This window comes from Sitophilus oryzae, unplaced genomic scaffold, assembly GCF_002938485.1.
Source record: "Sitophilus oryzae breed Bouriz unplaced genomic scaffold, Soryzae_2.0 scaffold_1227_pilon_pilon, whole genome shotgun sequence".
Lineage (NCBI taxonomy): Eukaryota > Metazoa > Arthropoda > Insecta > Coleoptera > Curculionidae > Sitophilus > Sitophilus oryzae.
In genome coordinates, this window is record NW_022145868.1 from 1,060,009 (window position 1) to 1,077,482 (window position 17,474).

At 31.1% G+C, this 17,474-nt stretch overlaps 4 protein-coding genes across 5 annotated transcripts; 1 reads left to right on the top strand and 3 right to left on the bottom strand.

Moving 5' to 3' along the window:
* Nucleotides 1-5,692: 5,692 nt before the first annotated feature.
* On the bottom strand, nucleotides 5,693-7,720 carry LOC115874114. The gene is made up of 2 exons (XM_030889205.1): nucleotides 7,136-7,720; nucleotides 5,693-7,076 (listed from the first exon to the last, which is right to left on the bottom strand). Exons 1-2 carry the CDS (start codon nucleotides 7,635-7,637, stop codon nucleotides 6,496-6,498), a joined length of 1,083 nt encoding a protein of 360 aa, XP_030745065.1. The 5' UTR covers nucleotides 7,638-7,720; the 3' UTR covers nucleotides 5,693-6,495.
* Nucleotides 7,721-8,429: 709 nt separating this feature from the next.
* LOC115874115 (vacuolar protein sorting-associated protein 26C) lies at nucleotides 8,430-9,814 on the bottom strand. Its single transcript, XM_030889206.1, has 6 exons — nucleotides 9,613-9,814; nucleotides 9,413-9,556; nucleotides 9,010-9,340; nucleotides 8,786-8,956; nucleotides 8,607-8,732; nucleotides 8,430-8,550 (listed from the first exon to the last, which is right to left on the bottom strand). The coding sequence occupies exons 1-6, from the start codon at nucleotides 9,667-9,669 to the stop codon at nucleotides 8,468-8,470; spliced, it is 912 nt and encodes a 303-aa protein (XP_030745066.1). The 5' UTR covers nucleotides 9,670-9,814; the 3' UTR covers nucleotides 8,430-8,467.
* Nucleotides 9,815-9,829: 15 nt separating this feature from the next.
* Nucleotides 9,830-10,602, top strand: LOC115874116 (peptidyl-tRNA hydrolase 2, mitochondrial-like). Of its 2 annotated transcripts, none has more exons than XM_030889209.1 (2): nucleotides 9,830-9,946; nucleotides 10,000-10,602. In XM_030889209.1, exon 2 carries the CDS (start codon nucleotides 10,124-10,126, stop codon nucleotides 10,550-10,552), a length of 429 nt encoding a protein of 142 aa, XP_030745069.1. In that variant the 5' UTR covers nucleotides 9,830-9,946; nucleotides 10,000-10,123; the 3' UTR covers nucleotides 10,553-10,602. The 2 variants fall into 2 exon arrangements, with proteins under 2 accessions (XP_030745069.1, XP_030745067.1); XM_030889207.1 differs by having other exon boundaries at nucleotides 9,837-9,942.
* A 3,612-nt stretch (nucleotides 10,603-14,214) lies between these two features.
* LOC115874117 (transmembrane protein 145) lies at nucleotides 14,215-17,275 on the bottom strand. The gene is made up of 6 exons (XM_030889210.1): nucleotides 16,731-17,275; nucleotides 15,968-16,231; nucleotides 15,778-15,913; nucleotides 15,582-15,719; nucleotides 15,269-15,524; nucleotides 14,215-15,208 (listed from the first exon to the last, which is right to left on the bottom strand). The coding sequence occupies exons 1-6, from the start codon at nucleotides 17,204-17,206 to the stop codon at nucleotides 14,970-14,972; spliced, it is 1,509 nt and encodes a 502-aa protein (XP_030745070.1). The 5' UTR covers nucleotides 17,207-17,275; the 3' UTR covers nucleotides 14,215-14,969.
* Between the last annotated feature and the right edge of the window lie 199 nt (nucleotides 17,276-17,474).

Sequence of the window (17,474 nt, forward strand, 5' to 3'; positions counted from 1 at the left end):
TTATTCTTCCTCTATATCTCTGGCTTATAAATAAATATGACAAATTTTATAGTTTTTGGATTGCATAAAAATATCCCATGATATGAGTAATAAGAATAAGCTAAACTTATAAATGGGTAATTAGATGTAATGGTTACCAATTTTGTATTTTTGAAAGATACTTAGACCATTTCAGCCACCATTACCATTATTAAAACCATTATTATTATAAGAGATTTTTCAAAATTATATATAAATTATCTACCTTCTTCACACAAAAATAAAAAGACAGGATCATCTTTTCAAGTTATAAAAAAATGCAATTTTTTCTATTTTGATTACCTAATTAAAATGTAAATAAATTGATATAACAACTAATTTATTTTTTTTTCATACTTTTATTACATACATGACCTAGTCTATTTGCAGCAGTATTCAAAGAATCAGTATTTTTATTAAAGAGTCTAAATTACTTTTCAATACTTTCATGAATACTTTTTCTGATCTAAATAAAGTAAGAAATGGACACAAATCAAATTTAACATGTTTAATTCACTATATTTTTTTAATAATATTTTACTTATAAGTTCACTCAAAAGGTTGTAAATGTTATTCTACATAACACGCATATTTAATGGTCTAAGAATCGAATAATTACACAGAAATTATACAGGGTTGTCCGAACTGTATTCAGGAAACTGCCGCAGCATATTCTGCAGATAAAAATAAGTAAAAAAGTTCGTATAAATATGTATACTAAGGGCTGGCAAATACGTTGCCAAACGTATGAAATAAACCGAGAAACTGTGCACATCGCTAAGAGACGTGGAAGGGAATATAGCAGATTTGTCGCAGTTGACCGGTCGACCCAATCAATACCTCTGTCAGTAATTCTCTAGGGAAAGGTGTACGTCATGCGTTCAGCTTCACGATTTAATTACGTCTCGTGATACTTGATTTGTTTATTTATTAACGAGTCGTTGTAATGTTCCCTATAGCTTGAATTTTTTTAAGTGCAAGCTATAGAAACACTTGCATTTTTGGTAAAAATAAGTGGAATTGAGTGGGTATTCGATAGTGGTCGGGCTATTAGAACTCTGAATTCAAATATCGATATCTCGAAATCTATTAGAAATAATAGATTGTAGTTTTTTCAAGAACTTTGTTAATATTTCTGCTGTATTTTCCTTGTAGACAGTATGTGAAAATCTTTATCAATAAAAAAATTACACGATTGCTGAAAATTGCTATGCTCTAAAAGTAAATGGATGGATTGTTTACAATTTTTGAATGGAAAAAACAACCTTGCCTATGTAAACATATTGTAAAATATCCAATCTTGAAAATAAAAAAAGTTTCAATATCTAAAGTGGTTCTTGAGTTATGGCTTGTTATGTGTTAAAAAGTTGAGTTTTTAAATTATCGCGATTACTGACGTTTTCTCGTTATAAAAAAATGACACCTTAACGATATCCTTATAATTCCATTTCAGATGCTCAAAAACATTTCTAATGATTTTATCTAGTTATCTTTTCGAAAAAAAGTCTTTTAAAAATAAGCGATTTGCGATCGTGATTTTATTTTACTTGATAGGGAAAAGCGTATCGGCAACGCCGCAACAGCACACCGTCGCGCATCGCGTCGGTCGGTCGCATTTCTCTCACTCCGACTTAATAAGATCCCTATGCGATTTACTTCCACATATGTAAATGCCGACCCAAAAGTAACAGTTGCCAGCACGGTATATCCTAAAATGCTTAGTTTCTGAGAAGCAGGGTGTAGAAGTTTCATTTTTTTCCAAATGGTTTCGGAAGTAGCGTCAATATTTGGATGAAAATTGGTGTCTGGGAGTTTTTTAACTTGAGAAGTTTTATTTTGATGTCAACATGACTCCTACTTGTAGAGGGTGCCGCCTACATATTTTTTAACTGGTTTGAAGAGTAATAACTTTTCCTCCGTACCTGCATAAAACTACTGAGTAAAAAAATTTAACGTTGAGTAAAAAATTACAACGTTTTTTACTTCTCTCTTACGACGTTTTTTACGTCTCTTGGTAAAGATCGCTACGAGTAATATGGTTCTCGAGATATTTGGAATCGAAATTATCAATACCTGTCATCATTGACATAAATTAAACATGTTGGCTAAATAGTTATTAGACTGAAATCATAAATTTGAAATGTTTTTGTGCCAAAAGGAACTGTTTTATCATCATTTTCTTCGAAGAAAAATTTATGATTAATTTAAAAATATAAACAGTTCCCAAATTTATCATTTCAGTCAAATAAGTATCTACTCAACATGTTTATTTTTTTATCAATAATGACATGTACTAACAATTTCTATTCAAAATGTTTTAAGAACGGTTGTTCTTGGCGATTTTTACCAAGAGACATTTTTTACGGAGAAAATCAAAATCAAATTTTTCATGTCAAAAACTCCCAGACACCAATTTTTATCCAAATATTGACGTTACTTCAGCAATTATCTGGAAAAAATTGAAGTAAAAATCAAACTTGTACACCCTGTATCTCTGAAATTAAGCATTTTAGAACATACATTTATACGATTTTTTTTTACTTATTTTTATCTGCAGAATATGCTGCCGACGCCGTTTCTGGAATACAGTTCGGACCACCCTGTATATATTTTTTGGAAAATATAAGTACTTATAACAATTCAGCACAAACATTATAAAACTCAAGATCTCACCTCTAAAAATGCCTTTTTGAAACTTGAGGCCCTTTGGTGTTAATATACGTACTAAATTTTATATTTATTTCAGTTAAAATAGTTTTTTATTAAATAAAATGCAAGTATATGCGTTTTATTCGCCATAATATTAATAAAATTAGTTGCCATCTGAGCATCAGCCATTCTTTCCGTACTATATTATTTATATTTTATTATTTTTATTTTGCTTTTATTTTGCACATATATTTAAATAAAAGAATGTGATTTGCTATGCATTCCTTATTTATAATATATTTTAATAGTATTTTTCTTTGATTAAGGCCAATAAAAAATTGTATTATATAAAACAAATATTATTTTGTTAAATACTAACAAGTATATTAAAAAATGTTGTGTTTTGTTTATGATTATTCTATTATTTTTTTTTTTACTTTTGTAAAAAATGTATTTTTTCCCAGGTTGTGAGATATTTGTTACATAATTTATAATATAAAATAGAGCATTAGTCGATGTAAGTGATTTTAAAAGAAAATTATACGTGTATAAATACAATATAATTGAGTTTACAGAACTTTTAACTTTTAGTCTGATGTAATTCTAGCATTGCCATTATTATATAATTTGTTCACATCAGCCCTAACATGTGATTTTTAGATGTATTATATACTTTTTAGATAAAACGTATAGATAATATATTAAAACAAGTATACCAGGTGTTTCTAAAAAATGACTCTAAAAATAGTTATTGTCACTAAACTATTTTTATTTTTATATAGTAATTTTAATAATAACAGTCACTGTCAGCAACAAAAATCTTTTACTTAGTAGCGTATTTTTTTTAATATTGTGTCATTTTTTGGTTGCCCCTCGTATATTTCTGTTCAGTATATGAAAAAGTTACCAAATATGTACACTGAATGTTTAAAAAAACTGTACATAATAAATAATAATTAAAAGGTAATGAAGGTACTGGCTAGCTCCTAGTCAAGTCATATTGAAGATTTTTCTTTTTGTAAATTTTACTCTTAAGCTATAGGTACATAAGACAAACAAAAATGCCTTATTAAATATATTTATATTATAATTAAGTAGAAAGCAATGACACGTGTTTTATTATTAACATTTAATTGTACTATTATTTATGAATAGAGCAAGCTAGAGTACACATAAAAGTATGTAGTTAGAAAAAAAAAAGAATTGTTTTCTCTTTTTTTAATTTTGTATTTTACCTTTAATACAGTTTTATTTTTAAAAATTTTTGCGTTTTTGTATTTAGTTTTAATCCTGTTTTTTCTTTACAACCCGAGTTAATTTTAACTCTAATGGGGCAAGTACACACTCGCTGAGACGACCCGAGGCCGAGACGAGGCGAGTGTGTACTTGGGGCTCTCGCCTGCTCTCGGGCCCTCTCGCCTCGCAATCTGAACGTTTTGTACCATTTTTGTACCAAGTACACACTCGCCGAGGAGCCCGAGGCGAGACAAGGCGAATGTGAACTTGGGGCTCTCGTCTTGCCTCGGTGACTCTCGCCTCGTCTTGGGAGCGCTCGGTCTAGAGGCGGTCTCCAGCACGAGTCAAAGGAGACGAGAGCCACAGAGAAACTAAATAAAAGAGAGACACAATAGATATTATATTTCTCTATGGCGAAAGCGTTAAGTAGGAGGTCCCGCGAAAATATACACGGTGCTCTCGGGAGATCGGCATTCCTTAGTTCACAGCCTTAGTTCGTCTTCTCAACTGCCTTTGAGTTGACGCCTATTTTCAGTATTTAAATTATTAAAATATAAATATATAATTAATACAGTGGATAAACCATTTTAGTCAAAGTACCGAAAAATCTGTTAAGAGAACTGTAGAATTTTTTTTTTATTAATGGTCACTTTTCGGGCCGTTTAAGATATTAAAAGCTATGCACGAGGTTTTAATTCAGTTTCATGGAAAGTTTTCAAATTCAAATATATGCCTGCCAACCTAATATAAATAGTCATTAGTTTCTATAAGTATCTACGTTTATTTTAATAATTGAGAAGCGATCAAACAAAACGAATCCATTTTGAGATATTAGCAAAAAACATGTCGTTATTGGTATAAACGTGTGGTTATTGCATCTTTTAAACAAAGAAAATTATAATGTACATGAAAGATATTATGATACAGACTTTCTAGACGCTGTTTTCGCTTTTTTGTCACCATTAACATAAGAATTATTACTCTAATAATTACAAAATTATTGATTAATCTCTTTTATCCTCAGTTAAAAATAAAGATTTATTTTTTATAATGTAAATATTATTAGGTAAAATAGCAAATATTTTACGTTTTTATGCAGTATTGTTTTTTTAATTTTAATACGCCTCATCTCGGCAACATAAAGTCCAAAATACAGTTTGTTTCGATCCTTGGCAGTTACGTCATCATTTTCGACGTTATATTGGTTTTCATTATTTTTTTCATGAACACGGACAATTGAATGATAATTTGTGACGTAACAGCCAAGGATCAAAAAACAAAGCGTAGATGAGTATGCTTCTATAAAATACCAAAAATACAATGAAAACAAAAATAATCACAGGCGGATTGATCTTTTTCTGTTTGAAACTAATACCGTATGATCGAAAAAAATGGCGTCCAGTTGGCTTGGAAATGACGATCGATGACATTCCCAATATAATTTTACATATAAAATGACGCCGTTTTTATTCGATCATACGGTATATGCAATTTGATTTTGTGGATTTCACTGTTTTTTTTATTTGCTGGACTTTCAGGTTGGTTTTAAATGGATTTAAGAAAAATTTTTGCCCAAATTTTCCTAAAAGTGTTATTAAATTTACATCGTTGAGCGCCCGATTGTTTTTATTTTTACAAAATTATTCTTCAGAATATATTTATTTATGTACCTACTGCAAAATTTTATTGGAGTGTTTTTACGCTGTCTCGGGGCGCCTCGGCGAGTGTGTACTTCCAGCATAAAGCACTGCATAGAAAAATAATCAAATGAAAAACATTTATTTTGCCGTTAATACAATTTTATTTGAAAAAAATACTTAAGATCATTTTTCATTTTTTGACCTTACACCCAGGCAAAAATTCATCAAAGTTTGACATATTTCCAAAATATCTTTAAAACTATCAATCACAAAATTTCATGTTTTATACAGTTATTGTTGATTTAAATGAGAAAATGAGAAGATATCCGTTTCTTAAAAATTACCAATATTTTTGATCTCCATTTATTGCATAAATGCTTCTCCATAACAATAATTGATAAGAATTTTTCCAGAATTCTTTATCTCTTCTAAAACATCAAAACCAAACCTAAAAATATCTATTCACAATAGAAAAATTTCACTATTATCAAGTAGTACAGACAGCACAGAACAAAAAATGACAGCATAAATAAAAAAACAATTAGAAACAAATTAGTGAAATACAGGTAAAGAATTATTGATGAATTTTATTATAAAATAGAATATGTACTTATAATAAGGGCATGTAATAATCCAAAATTCAAGAAACTGACTAAATACCTATTATGAAAGATTTTTAGTTTTATACACATTTTTTATAGTTACAATTCTATAAAAATTATAATTAAAAACAAAAAAAAAACTTAAAATAAATACTAAAATTACAGAATTTTGACAGTGTCTACACATTCCACTTGGAGAGAATATAGTGATTACAACTATACAACTCTAAAAAAAAAATAAAACTTCTTTTAGATGGTCTCAGTGCATCAACATTATCACAAAAACTAAACCGTTACAGAAAGTATTACTTAAAAATGTTTTTACGCGCAGCCACTCCATGCACACTCTCTCAATCATCATCTAATATTATAACAACTTCCGGTTTCTTTTCGATAATAACCACATCATCACTACTATCATCACCATCATCGTCATCAAAACACATAACAGGAATATGCTCTTCCTCTTCCTCTACTTGGTCTTTCTTTTCTTCCTGTTTTTGTAAAAATTCGTCCGCACCCACATCAAAAGTGTTTGCAAGAAGATACTCGTTACTCAACATCACTTCCTTATCCTTTTCATCCAATTCTGGCGGAACGTACTTCTCTATTTTGTCTATCCACGATGGAGCAGGTGTAATAACCCCGTTTTCAGTTACGGTCTCTGAATTTTCTTTGTCTAACGCCTTGTGAGTGTTATTATCTAGAGATATGACTCCGTTTAGCTTAGATAATGGCTCATTATCATCTGAATCACACTGAACTAGGCTAGAGGGGTCTATTTGTACTTCTAAATTTGTTGTGTGATTGTCTTGATCCCCTGAATCTTCCGCTGGGACTTGGTTCAGAGGACTAAGAGGCTCTTCACTGGATATTTCATTTTTAACTTCTGCTGGATCGGGTTTGGGTTTTGGCTTCCTTCCTCTCCTTGCTAGAAGAAAAACTTGGTTGAAAAATACGTTCTAAGTTGTCTTTTAATAATATACATACCTTTGATAGGTGGTGCTGGTAACGATTCAACAACTTGAATTTCTGTTTTGTTTATTAAATTGTCATAATCGACTCTTTGTTTATTAACTACCACATCGGCCCTGATCACATCTTCGAAGTCGATCAGGCCGTTTTCCAGTGATATTTCGTCAGTTTCCGATTCTGTTTTATAACATGAACTACTTTCTAGTGAGTTGTGTTCTCGGCTTGGCCGTCTAGATACGGTATGTTTCGTAGCAATACCCTCTTGCAAATCGACTTCTACTTGATAATCGTCGTCGTCGGACGTCCGTTTTTGGACTGCGACTTCGTCGTCGTCTTCGTAGTCGAAGTCTTCGAATAATACAGGTTGTTTCCTCTGTCTGAGGCCATAGCGTTTCGGCGCCGGCGACGAAGGGGGACTGTCCAAATCTAAATCGATATCGCTATCATTCTCGTCACTTTCGTAAGCCTTCCTCGAATTCCTTCTTGGTTTAGATGTTCTCGTCCGTTTCCTCACCATTTCTTTTAAAATTATTTTTATACAAATGTCAGAGCTCAGAGCAGAGTGTGGTTAGGTCTTGTTTACGGGTCAACACTAGGGAAGGGGACTAGATATCGATATTTTAAATATATCAATTAAATCGATATCTATAACAAAATCAGTTGTAAATCGAAAAGAACTGTAGTCGCTGTAGATATATCAGAACTTTTCTGTGGCTTATAGTACGGTAAACTGATCATAGAACTTTATATTATAAATTATTACGTACTATTTTGAAAAAATATTTACATTATAGTTAGCATTACATTGTGCACATTGATAGTAACATAGCTTCGTAGCTAATGTATATAAACTTGGTCATTGGAAAAGAGAAAAATAAAAATGAGAATTAATAATGCAAGTTGAACATGATACTTTTTATACAAATACCCTCGCAAATACCTAAATAACTTTAAATTCTGTTATTATTTCTAGCAATGACGGTCTATTCTAGACTAACTTTGGATATTAATTACAGATTTTATAGTAATCTCAATCTATCACTTGTTAATAATGCTTCTCCGTGGCTTCTCCCGGCATAATTAACTTGAGCGTTGATAATACCACATATCGATATTTTTTGAATTTCACCATCCCTAGTCTGTGGGCGATTTCGAATGAACTTCGAACATCTTTGGTTACACCTACACCTGGTTACACCAATGACATTATTAGTTCCAGTAGTTCAAATATTCGAAAACAAATGCTAACCAAAGTTTTAAACCATAGTTTTAAACAAATATCAACAAATATTTATAATTTTTTCTTTACAAGTTCAATATATACAAAAATAAAAAAATACATGGCCTTCATTCTCTAACTAAAATTATAGGAAAATTGTTTGTTATTAAATGGTCGTCTTCAAATACAACAACGATATTAACTTCAAATTCTAAAAACAAAGGATACATTGACAAAAATGTATTTTCAATATCCAAGTATGCTTACCGATTTTAAAATTTGTTGTTATCAGCGTAGGACAGGTAAATAATCTTGGAAATACCATATAAATCAAAATAGGTATATTTTGGGCAATATCTCCATCACCTATTTGTATATTTTGAATTTCAGTTGCTGAAATCGATATATTATATATTTAAATAAGTTAAAAATACATTATATACCACCTTCTCTAGCATATCCTTCAGCACAGCCACAAGTTTCAACCCTAACCAGCTGTAATTCAATTGATCTAACAGGTGCAGCACATCTAACTAAAGTTAACTGGCCTTTGAAAGGCTTTGATATATTACAACACACAGTATCCAAATGTCCCCGAAGTAAAAAATCTGGAGCACCTAAAATAGAGCCTTCACACTTTCCTTTTCAAGATCCAAAAATAATAATTTACCTGATCCTCCCGATGCTAAATTTTTTGGACTCAATTCAAAACTCACAGGCTTCCTGTTGTCTTTCAGAGGCAACTGAGGACAACTAGCTGAACCTGGTTTATACTGAACAAAGAACTGTTGACACTTTTGCAAATCCTTACTTAGAAAAGACCTCTTTATGTCACATCTTAACGAATAACTAATATTCACATATACACCGTGGTAGGTTTCATATAAAACTCTGTTAGGTTTGGGTTTAAGCGGTATTTCAAATGGTATATTAGTAACTCCAGCAGGGATGCGACCTGGGGCTTGAGTTACATCGCAAGTTACATTTAATAGTTGAATGGGCTACAATAATTTACTTATAAATCCTAATATCAAAATAGAAATGTATATTTTTAATACAGAAGTGTTATTTACCTTAACAGAGTTGTAAAATGCTTCTATAATGCCTACATTCTTCGAACTTATCTGTAGATTTACAGAGCCTTCCATAGTAAGTGTAATACCATCATGTTTAAAATCAGAATTGGTATCGATAACTAAGATTCCACTGACAATATCCTAAAAAACAGACTAAATGAATATTTTTACATTACAATTAATACGAATGAACCTACTGCTTCACTGTATATTTTATCAGCTCTTTTTAGCTTGATATCTAGTGTAATAGACATTTTTCTACAATTTATAAATGAACAAATATAGCACTAAATATTAAAAAATTAACCTCAATACCGAAGATGTTTATCTGGTTGCCAGCATTCGCCGGCAACCAGCAACTCAAATTAACTAAGCAAATTGAACTATTTTTATTTTTTATAACCTAATAATTTCCAGAACTAGAGAATTTTTAAAAAATGTCCGCACATGGGGAAACTGAAATAACTGATCCAGTTGAAGAAATGCTCAAGAAGACCGGCTGTATGGAATTACATTTCAAAGTTCAAGTTTGTAAGATGACATAGATGTAAAAATGTATATCATCCCTTTTTTAATATTTGCAGGAATGCATTGCCGAATCGCAGGATTGGAGGAAGTGTCAGGATCAAGTCAGTGATTTTAAAAAGTGTATGCAGCAATATCAGGAAAAGAGACTAAAAGGAGAAGTGTAGTGTTAGCATTGTAGTTATGGGGCAGAGAATAGGGACGTTCTTAGTTAATATGTGGTTTTCTAAACCAATTAAGTCGATAGGTTTTTGCCAAACTAAGATGGTTTTTCTTGTTCGGACTGATTTAGGCATGGGAAAAGGAAAAATAGCCTCGCAAGTGGCACACGCTGCTATAGAACTCTATAAACAATCACTAAAAAATGGTAACCCTTATTTAAAACCTTGGCTGAACTCGGGACAACCAAAAATAGTTTTAAAGATTAGTAACAACTGTGAAAAAGCTTTAGAAGACTTGTACAATAGTGCCAAGCAACAGAACTTGACAGTTACGAAAATTCAAGACAGTGGAAAGACCCAAATTGAATATGGCAGTTTAACAGTGGTTGCCGTAGGTCCCGGTAAAGTCAAGGATATAGATAAAATAACTAGTCAATATAAATTGCTGTAGTTGCTTTTATTTTACAAGAATAAACTTTAATAAATTTATTTGTAAGTTGATCGATGTGGCGTTTACAAATTGACACATTTTTAAGACACAAATCATGTGTTGGCAAGGATTGCAAAGTTTAGCTTGATAAAATAAAGAGCTAATAATGATTTTTTCGTGATCATTTTAATATAATTTTGGCAGGAAATTTAAGATATGTAACTGTTATAAACCAAACAGTATTGTATTGCTAAAAATATTTGCAACAAGAAGAATAACAAACCAAAATTCAAAACAAAGTAGAACATATATTTTGGTATAATAAAAAATAGTTTTGTTTTGCATTGCTATTAAATTCCGTTGTCTATTTAAAATCATTGATTAAAGTTTAAACTATTATAAATTTGAGCTTGTAAATGATTTCTGAAGACTTTAAAAAATATAATAAAATATACAGTACATATTGTACATATCACCATATTATATCAGAATTATACAAAGAAACAATGTTTAAAGGTCTAAGTGCATTGATTTATGTCCTTCGTGGAACCTTAAATTTATTAGTTACAGCTTATTTTATAAAGAATGCAGAATATACAAACTATCTTATTAGCGCTTAAAGACACGCTTATGTGCTGACTATAAAGTTCTGAAGTGCACAAAAGCTTAGGGCTCGAACACACTGACGACCAGGTCGCACCAGCCAGGCCGCTGCTACCTCTAAAACCATTAAATCAAATGATACCGCGCACACTAACGTCCTGGCCGTCCGTTAGTCGTTGCGACCAGTAGACTGCACTAAAATATTATAATTTTCTGCCGCTTTTTGTTTTCTTCCAAATTAATAATTTTTCAGATGAAATCCCTCTAATTCAACGCACAATATTTTATTTTCTATAAGATATAGTGTTTTAGTGTAGTTTTTGCACACGTGCAGAAAATCATCACATCCAAAGAAATAGTATACAGACTGGATCAAAGGGAAACTTAAATCTAGTCCCTTTTTATCAAGGGTCGATTCTAGTAAAAATTCAAAACATTTTTATATGACATACTCTATTTATGGTTGGTATGATACCTGTTATTATACCTTTGAGTTTCGATGTTAAAAAATAAAAAAAATCATATTTAAAGTTTTCCTTCATTTCAAAATGGGTCTATTAGACTATATTTCTACTAGGTACATTATTTAAAAAAAAATAAGAGTAAAAGTAACTTAAACATTCATAAAAATAGAAGTATGACACATGCTATATGTATAATAGACCTCTGTATAAATTCCAATTTTCTCATATAGAGAAAGCTGTATTGCTGACATATTACCTCATTGTTTAAAAACCGTCAAAATCGAGATTTTCAATCGTTTAAGCTTGTACAGCTTTATTTTTTGGCGGATCCTCATATCGGCAGATATCTACGGATCCTAAACTGCTTAGGGATGTGTAGGAGTTATTAACTATATGAGGTGCTTAGAAGCACTAGTAGCATTACTGCGTAATGGCGCATAGAAGATGCGCCATTACGCAGTAAGCAAAACAGTCAGTATAGTAGTAGTCAGTATTTTAAAAAAAATTAAGAGCAAAAGTAACTTAAACATTCATAAAAATAGAAGTATTTACTGTTGTAGATTCTCAGTAACAATAAAAGAGGAATTTATATTGTAAACATTGAAATAACTGGAAGCTAAAATTTCTACCTGCTTATATTTAGAGCCAGTGTCTGACGACCTTTTTTTACGATGGCCCTAATATGTTTACTTCTAAAGTCGATAAGAGCCATCAGTAGAAGTCCATATCAGTAGAAAAAAGAAACAGAATATCTCTCTTTTTGTCTGTCGCGCGTACACAATGCTTTTTGTTCGGCCTATTTGTTCTGCTTGTTCGTGCGCGCTCGGTTCGTTCGGGCTAAAAGGCCCAAGTCTGGACGCACCTTTAGGAACAATACTGATTTTGTCCTTTATTGATATAATGCTGAAAATTTCACGAGTTATATGTCTCACTCTACACATATTAAATTACATAGACGTAGGATGTAGAATATTCTGTTATGAAACGACTGATGGAATAGCAGGCATCGCGGATTTGAAAAACATGGAAATAACGACGTTCTCCTATAGTCGGGGTTGGAGATTTTACTTACTCCATTTACCACACCAGTATTTATTAACGAAAAATCCAAGAATATTTTAAATGCATTATTTAATATTAGAACATTTAATAAGCTCATGAATAGCAACTTCGCTTTTTAGTTAACTCGGATATGTTAACATTTCTGAAACTTAATTCTTTCTGAAACAATATTTTCTAATTGGTAAAACGTAAAAAATCGTTAGATCTGACAACTCTGTTGAAACTGGTCGTTCATCTGGCCGCAGCTATAAACGCAATACATCCGGCCAGGTTGCGACCTGGTCGTCAGTGAGTTAGAGCCCTTACAAAGGATAAATCTCTACATCAATAAAATTCTCTAAAAATATACAAAAAAATATCAAAATAAAGGAAAATAACATTAGAAGCGATAATAATAAACTCTTTAATGAACAGAGGGTAGATTATTTTTAAACCTATTTATAATCTTATAATTTTACCAGAAAAATTATTGTATACACACACACTATATACAATTAAAAAATATTAAACTATACAGGGTGATCCAAACTGTATTCCGGAAACTTCGTCAGCATATTCTGCAGATAATAGGTAAAAATGTTGGTATAAATGTATGTTCTAAAATGCTTAGTTTCGGAGATACATGGCATAGAAGTTTCATTTTTATTTCGATTTTTTTCAAATAATTTCTGAAGTAACGTCAATAATTTGGATGAAAATTAGCGTCTAGGAGTTCACATAAAATATTTTCATGTCAATATGACTCCTATTTGTAGGGGGCACCACCTACATATGTTTAACTCTTTTGAAGAGTAATAACTTTTCGTCCGTACCTGTATAAAACTACTGAGTGAGAAAATACGCAAAATCTCTGTGACTTTTTACATAAAAAAGTCTCTTTGTAAAAATCGCTACGAGCAACCGTTCTCAAGATATTTAGAATGGAAGTAGTTAATACATATCATTATTGACAAAAAATAAACACGTTGAGTAGATAGTTATTTGACCTGAAATAATAATTTTGTAAAATTTTAATTTCTTTAAATTAATCATACATTTTTCTGCGAAAAAAATATGATAAAACAGTTTGTGTTGAACTTTTGGCACAAAGACATTTCAAATTCATAATTTCAGTCTAATAAATATTTAGTCAACATGTTTAATTTATGTCAATAATGACAGGTATTGGTAATTTCGATTCAAATATATCGGAAACCACTACTCGTAGCGATTTTTACCAAGAGACCTTTTTTACATAAAAAACGTCGTAAATGTATATTTTTGTACCCAGTAGTTTTATACAGGTACGGACGAAAAGTTATTACTCTTCAAACCAGTAAAAAATGTGTAAGTGGCGCCCTCTACAAGTAGGAGTCATTATTAACATCAAAATCAAATTTGTCATGTCAAAAAACTCCCAGACACCAATTTTCATCCAAATATTGACGTTACTTCATATATTATTTGGAAAAAAATCGATCTAAAAATGAAACTTCTACACCCTGTAAATCTGAAACTGAGCATTTTAGGACATACATTTATACAAACTTTTTACTTATTTTTATCTGTAGAATATGCTGCCGAAGTTTCCGAAATACAGTTCGGACCACCCTGTATAATACCTACTAAAATAAAATTAATAGTAATAATTAATGGAAATATAAAATCTTGGCCCAAAATTAAAGAAAAATGTTTTGTAACAACTGAATCATTGTGAGATTGGGTACTTTTCAGAGAACCCCTGTATATAACAAATAGTTACTCCAAAGATTCTGTTTATTATTATCACTTCTCTTGGTCTGCTACTAAAATTCTTAATATTATATTGGCACCAGTGTAGTTAGTCAAATAGTAACATTATAAATACTAAATAAACCGAAACAATTATAAGTATAATACTAATGAGCAAACACTCCAATATAGTTTAAAAATTATATAACCTATAATCACAGAAATATAAACAACAAATACTAATCAAAAACAACCAATATATCTGGTAAAATAACTGCCACTCGTAAAAAAAGTAACATTAGGTAGTTTGGTTTTGGTTGGGTTGCAGTGAGTTTGAAAATTACAACACATATTAAGGAGTGAAATTAGAATGACAAAAAACTTCGTCATTACCGTAATCGTAATCAAAGCTTCAATATCCAGTCTATATACACGTTTCCTTCTTGACATAACCATATTAAATCTTAATATTTACATGACACATGCTATATGTATAATAGACCTCTGTATAAATTCCAATTTTCCCATATAGAGAAAGCTGTATTGCTGACATATTACCTCATTTTTTAAAAACCGTCAAAATCGAGATTTTCAATCGTTTAAGCTTGTACAGCTTTACTTTTTGGCGGATCCTCATATCGGCAGATATCAACGGATCCTAAACTGCTTAGGGATGTGTAGGAGTTATTAACTATATGAGGTGCTTCGTTAAATTCATCCAATTCTTCTAAATCAGCCGAAGAAGGTCCTTTTAAAAGAAAATATTGTTCTGAGCGTGTCGGCCATAGAAGATGCGCCATTACGCAGTAAGCAAAACAGTCAGCTGAATAAGTGATACCTAGAAGATCATAAAAATAATACCGAAATTATGAAATTTTGTAAGATATTAAATTTTTACCTAAAAGTAATTTATATCTCCAAAGTGCTGAGACGTGTAATGCAATAAGTGCTAAAATAGGTAAATAGATAAACCAAACTAAGCTAGAGGCTCCGAAATGAAGTAAAAAGTTCAATTTCTGCGTGTTGTGTTCATATAACATTGTTGTACGTAGTTCATAAAGAAACCAACACATTATCAATGATCTGAATACAATCATCAACCAACCAGGCCAAGTCTGGTATTCGTCTATGTCTTCTATTATATCTACTTCGGTCTAAAATGATTTAAAACAATAAAAATATATTTAAAACAAGTTGAGATTTCTATCTACCAAGTTCCAAACATATAGTAGAATGTGTACAACACCGTAACATAACCATATAGCAAAAACTAGCGGTTTCCACGTCAATTCCAGTCGTGTCACAGCCCAGCCTTTTGCAAGAAGTAAAAGCAACAGCATGAAGGAGGTCTATAAAAACAAACATATTCTAAGAACTAATAACAATAAAGAAAGAAACGCCACCAACCCTTGATAATATATCTAGAATATCACCCGTCATTTGTATTTTAGGATATCCTTCGCCATCTAGTGCAAATTTCATGGTATGGATCAAATTAAAACACAACGCCACAAAATCCATTATTAGACTAGCAGTAAACAATCTGTAAATAATTAATATTATAGTAAACCTTTAATCTAGATGTTTGAAGACTTACTTAGTAACTGGATGTTTTTGAATTCTAACTGCATGGCACTGTAATGGTACTAACACCATGTAGCATAGCCAGAAAACAATATAAAGTTCCAGAATATTTTGTCTATCAAACGAATATTGATAGGTGGTGAAGGCTGAGTTATTCGGATTGCCATTGACCAGCCAAATATCATAATCAATCTCGAAAGGTGTGTGCGAATTGTAGTAATGCCATTCACAAGTGGTTGTATTGTGGTAACAAGCTACCATAGATACGTACCAAAAGCTGTAATTGTTAAAAGAAAGCAATTAAAATGGGGTCTAAACAAGGGAAGTCTGAAAAGAGTTTCCAAAATCATTTTGTTTGAAACTTTATATTTTTCTACAAAATTTTCTTGCAAAGGTCAAAAACTTTTCAGATAACCCTTGTATTTATCATTTACAATCACAATTTAAAATTCATTTACTAAAATATATTTTAAATTGTGATTGAAAATATCACAGAGTAAGGAAAATAAATACTTTTTTATCATTAAAATATCTATTTACCTATGGATTTATATTAAAAAAATTACATTATTATTATCAGTACAGAATTAATATCTTAAAAGATTTAAACATGTTGACAAATAATATGCTATAAAATTTAAAGAGAAAGTGTAACAAGAACTGTTGCACCTTTTGTAACAAGTTATGGTCAACTTATGTAATTGTATCTTGTAAAAAATTTTGTGGATTTCATAACATTATTGAGTCTTTGATGTTTATAAAGGATAGATACTTACGAAGGCTGTTTGAAGTCCTGTATGACATAGGTAAACTGGTGATTTTTCACCACGTTCCACTGGTTATCTTCGTCCACACACAAATGACCTTTAGGACAGGGGATCCTTCTCAAGTAATCCCTTCCATCGTAACTACATTTAGGGTCGTAGGCCCTTTTGTTCAGCTTACTAAACATTCTCTTGCAAGCTTCATCTTTATCATACATAACTCTATTATTGTAATAGTCTAAAAAGTACGACCTGTCCAAAACGGCGAAGGTAACCGGCACTGTTAAATGCGAGTTAGAAGTAATGTTTCCGAAAATATATCCGTGAGATACATCTGGAGAGTGTCTGTCCGTTTTTTGGAAACCATATTTTACTAAAAATTTGAAAAACTCGTTCGATTTGAACGTTCCCTTAATGTGGGTACAGTCCGAGTAAAAAACGTATTCCACTAAAAACAAAACGGTCCACAACACGCGTTTGTATCGCATTTTTATTAACAATCGTAAAAATATTTGGCATCTTTTAAATTGCCAAAATGCCAGACGATGTTTCTTTGACAGATGATATTTCACTAACTGGGTAATGTAGCGAAGTTAGCTCATTATTTGAATGTAATCTGTGGTAAAAAGTTAGATTAGGGACGGAAATATAGTATGGAAACATCGATATTCATATAAATTATATGATTTGGGTATATAACGCTCCTTTTTATCATACAAATAATCTTCAAATCAGTACTCATATTTTAAGGCGTAG

Excerpts from the sequence above, each read along its gene's own strand:
- LOC115874116 (XM_030889209.1), top strand. The coding sequence starts at position 10,124 with ATGGGGCAGAGAATAGGGACGTTCTTAGTTAATATGTGGTTTTCTAAA.
- LOC115874115 (XM_030889206.1), bottom strand. The coding sequence starts at position 9,669 with ATGTCTATTACACTAGATATCAAGCTAAAAAGAGCTGATAAAATATAC. Across the intron at positions 9,557-9,612 it reads ATAAAATATACAGTGAAGCA|GATATTGTCAGTGGAATCTT; the intron begins GTAGGTTCATTC and ends TCTGTTTTTTAG. Across the intron at positions 8,551-8,606 it reads AACAACAAATTTTAAAATCG|AATTTGAAGTTAATATCGTT; the intron begins GTAAGCATACTT and ends CTTTGTTTTTAG.
- LOC115874114 (XM_030889205.1), bottom strand. The coding sequence starts at position 7,637 with ATGGTGAGGAAACGGACGAGAACATCTAAACCAAGAAGGAATTCGAGG. Across the intron at positions 7,077-7,135 it reads ACCAGCACCACCTATCAAAG|CAAGGAGAGGAAGGAAGCCA; the intron begins GTATGTATATTA and ends TTTTTCTTCTAG.
- LOC115874117 (XM_030889210.1), bottom strand. The coding sequence starts at position 17,206 with ATGCGATACAAACGCGTGTTGTGGACCGTTTTGTTTTTAGTGGAATAC. Across the intron at positions 15,914-15,967 it reads CAAAAACATCCAGTTACTAA|ATTGTTTACTGCTAGTCTAA; the intron begins GTAAGTCTTCAA and ends AATTATTTACAG. Across the intron at positions 15,720-15,777 it reads TTCTAGATATATTATCAAGG|ACCTCCTTCATGCTGTTGCT; the intron begins GTTGGTGGCGTT and ends TTGTTTTTATAG.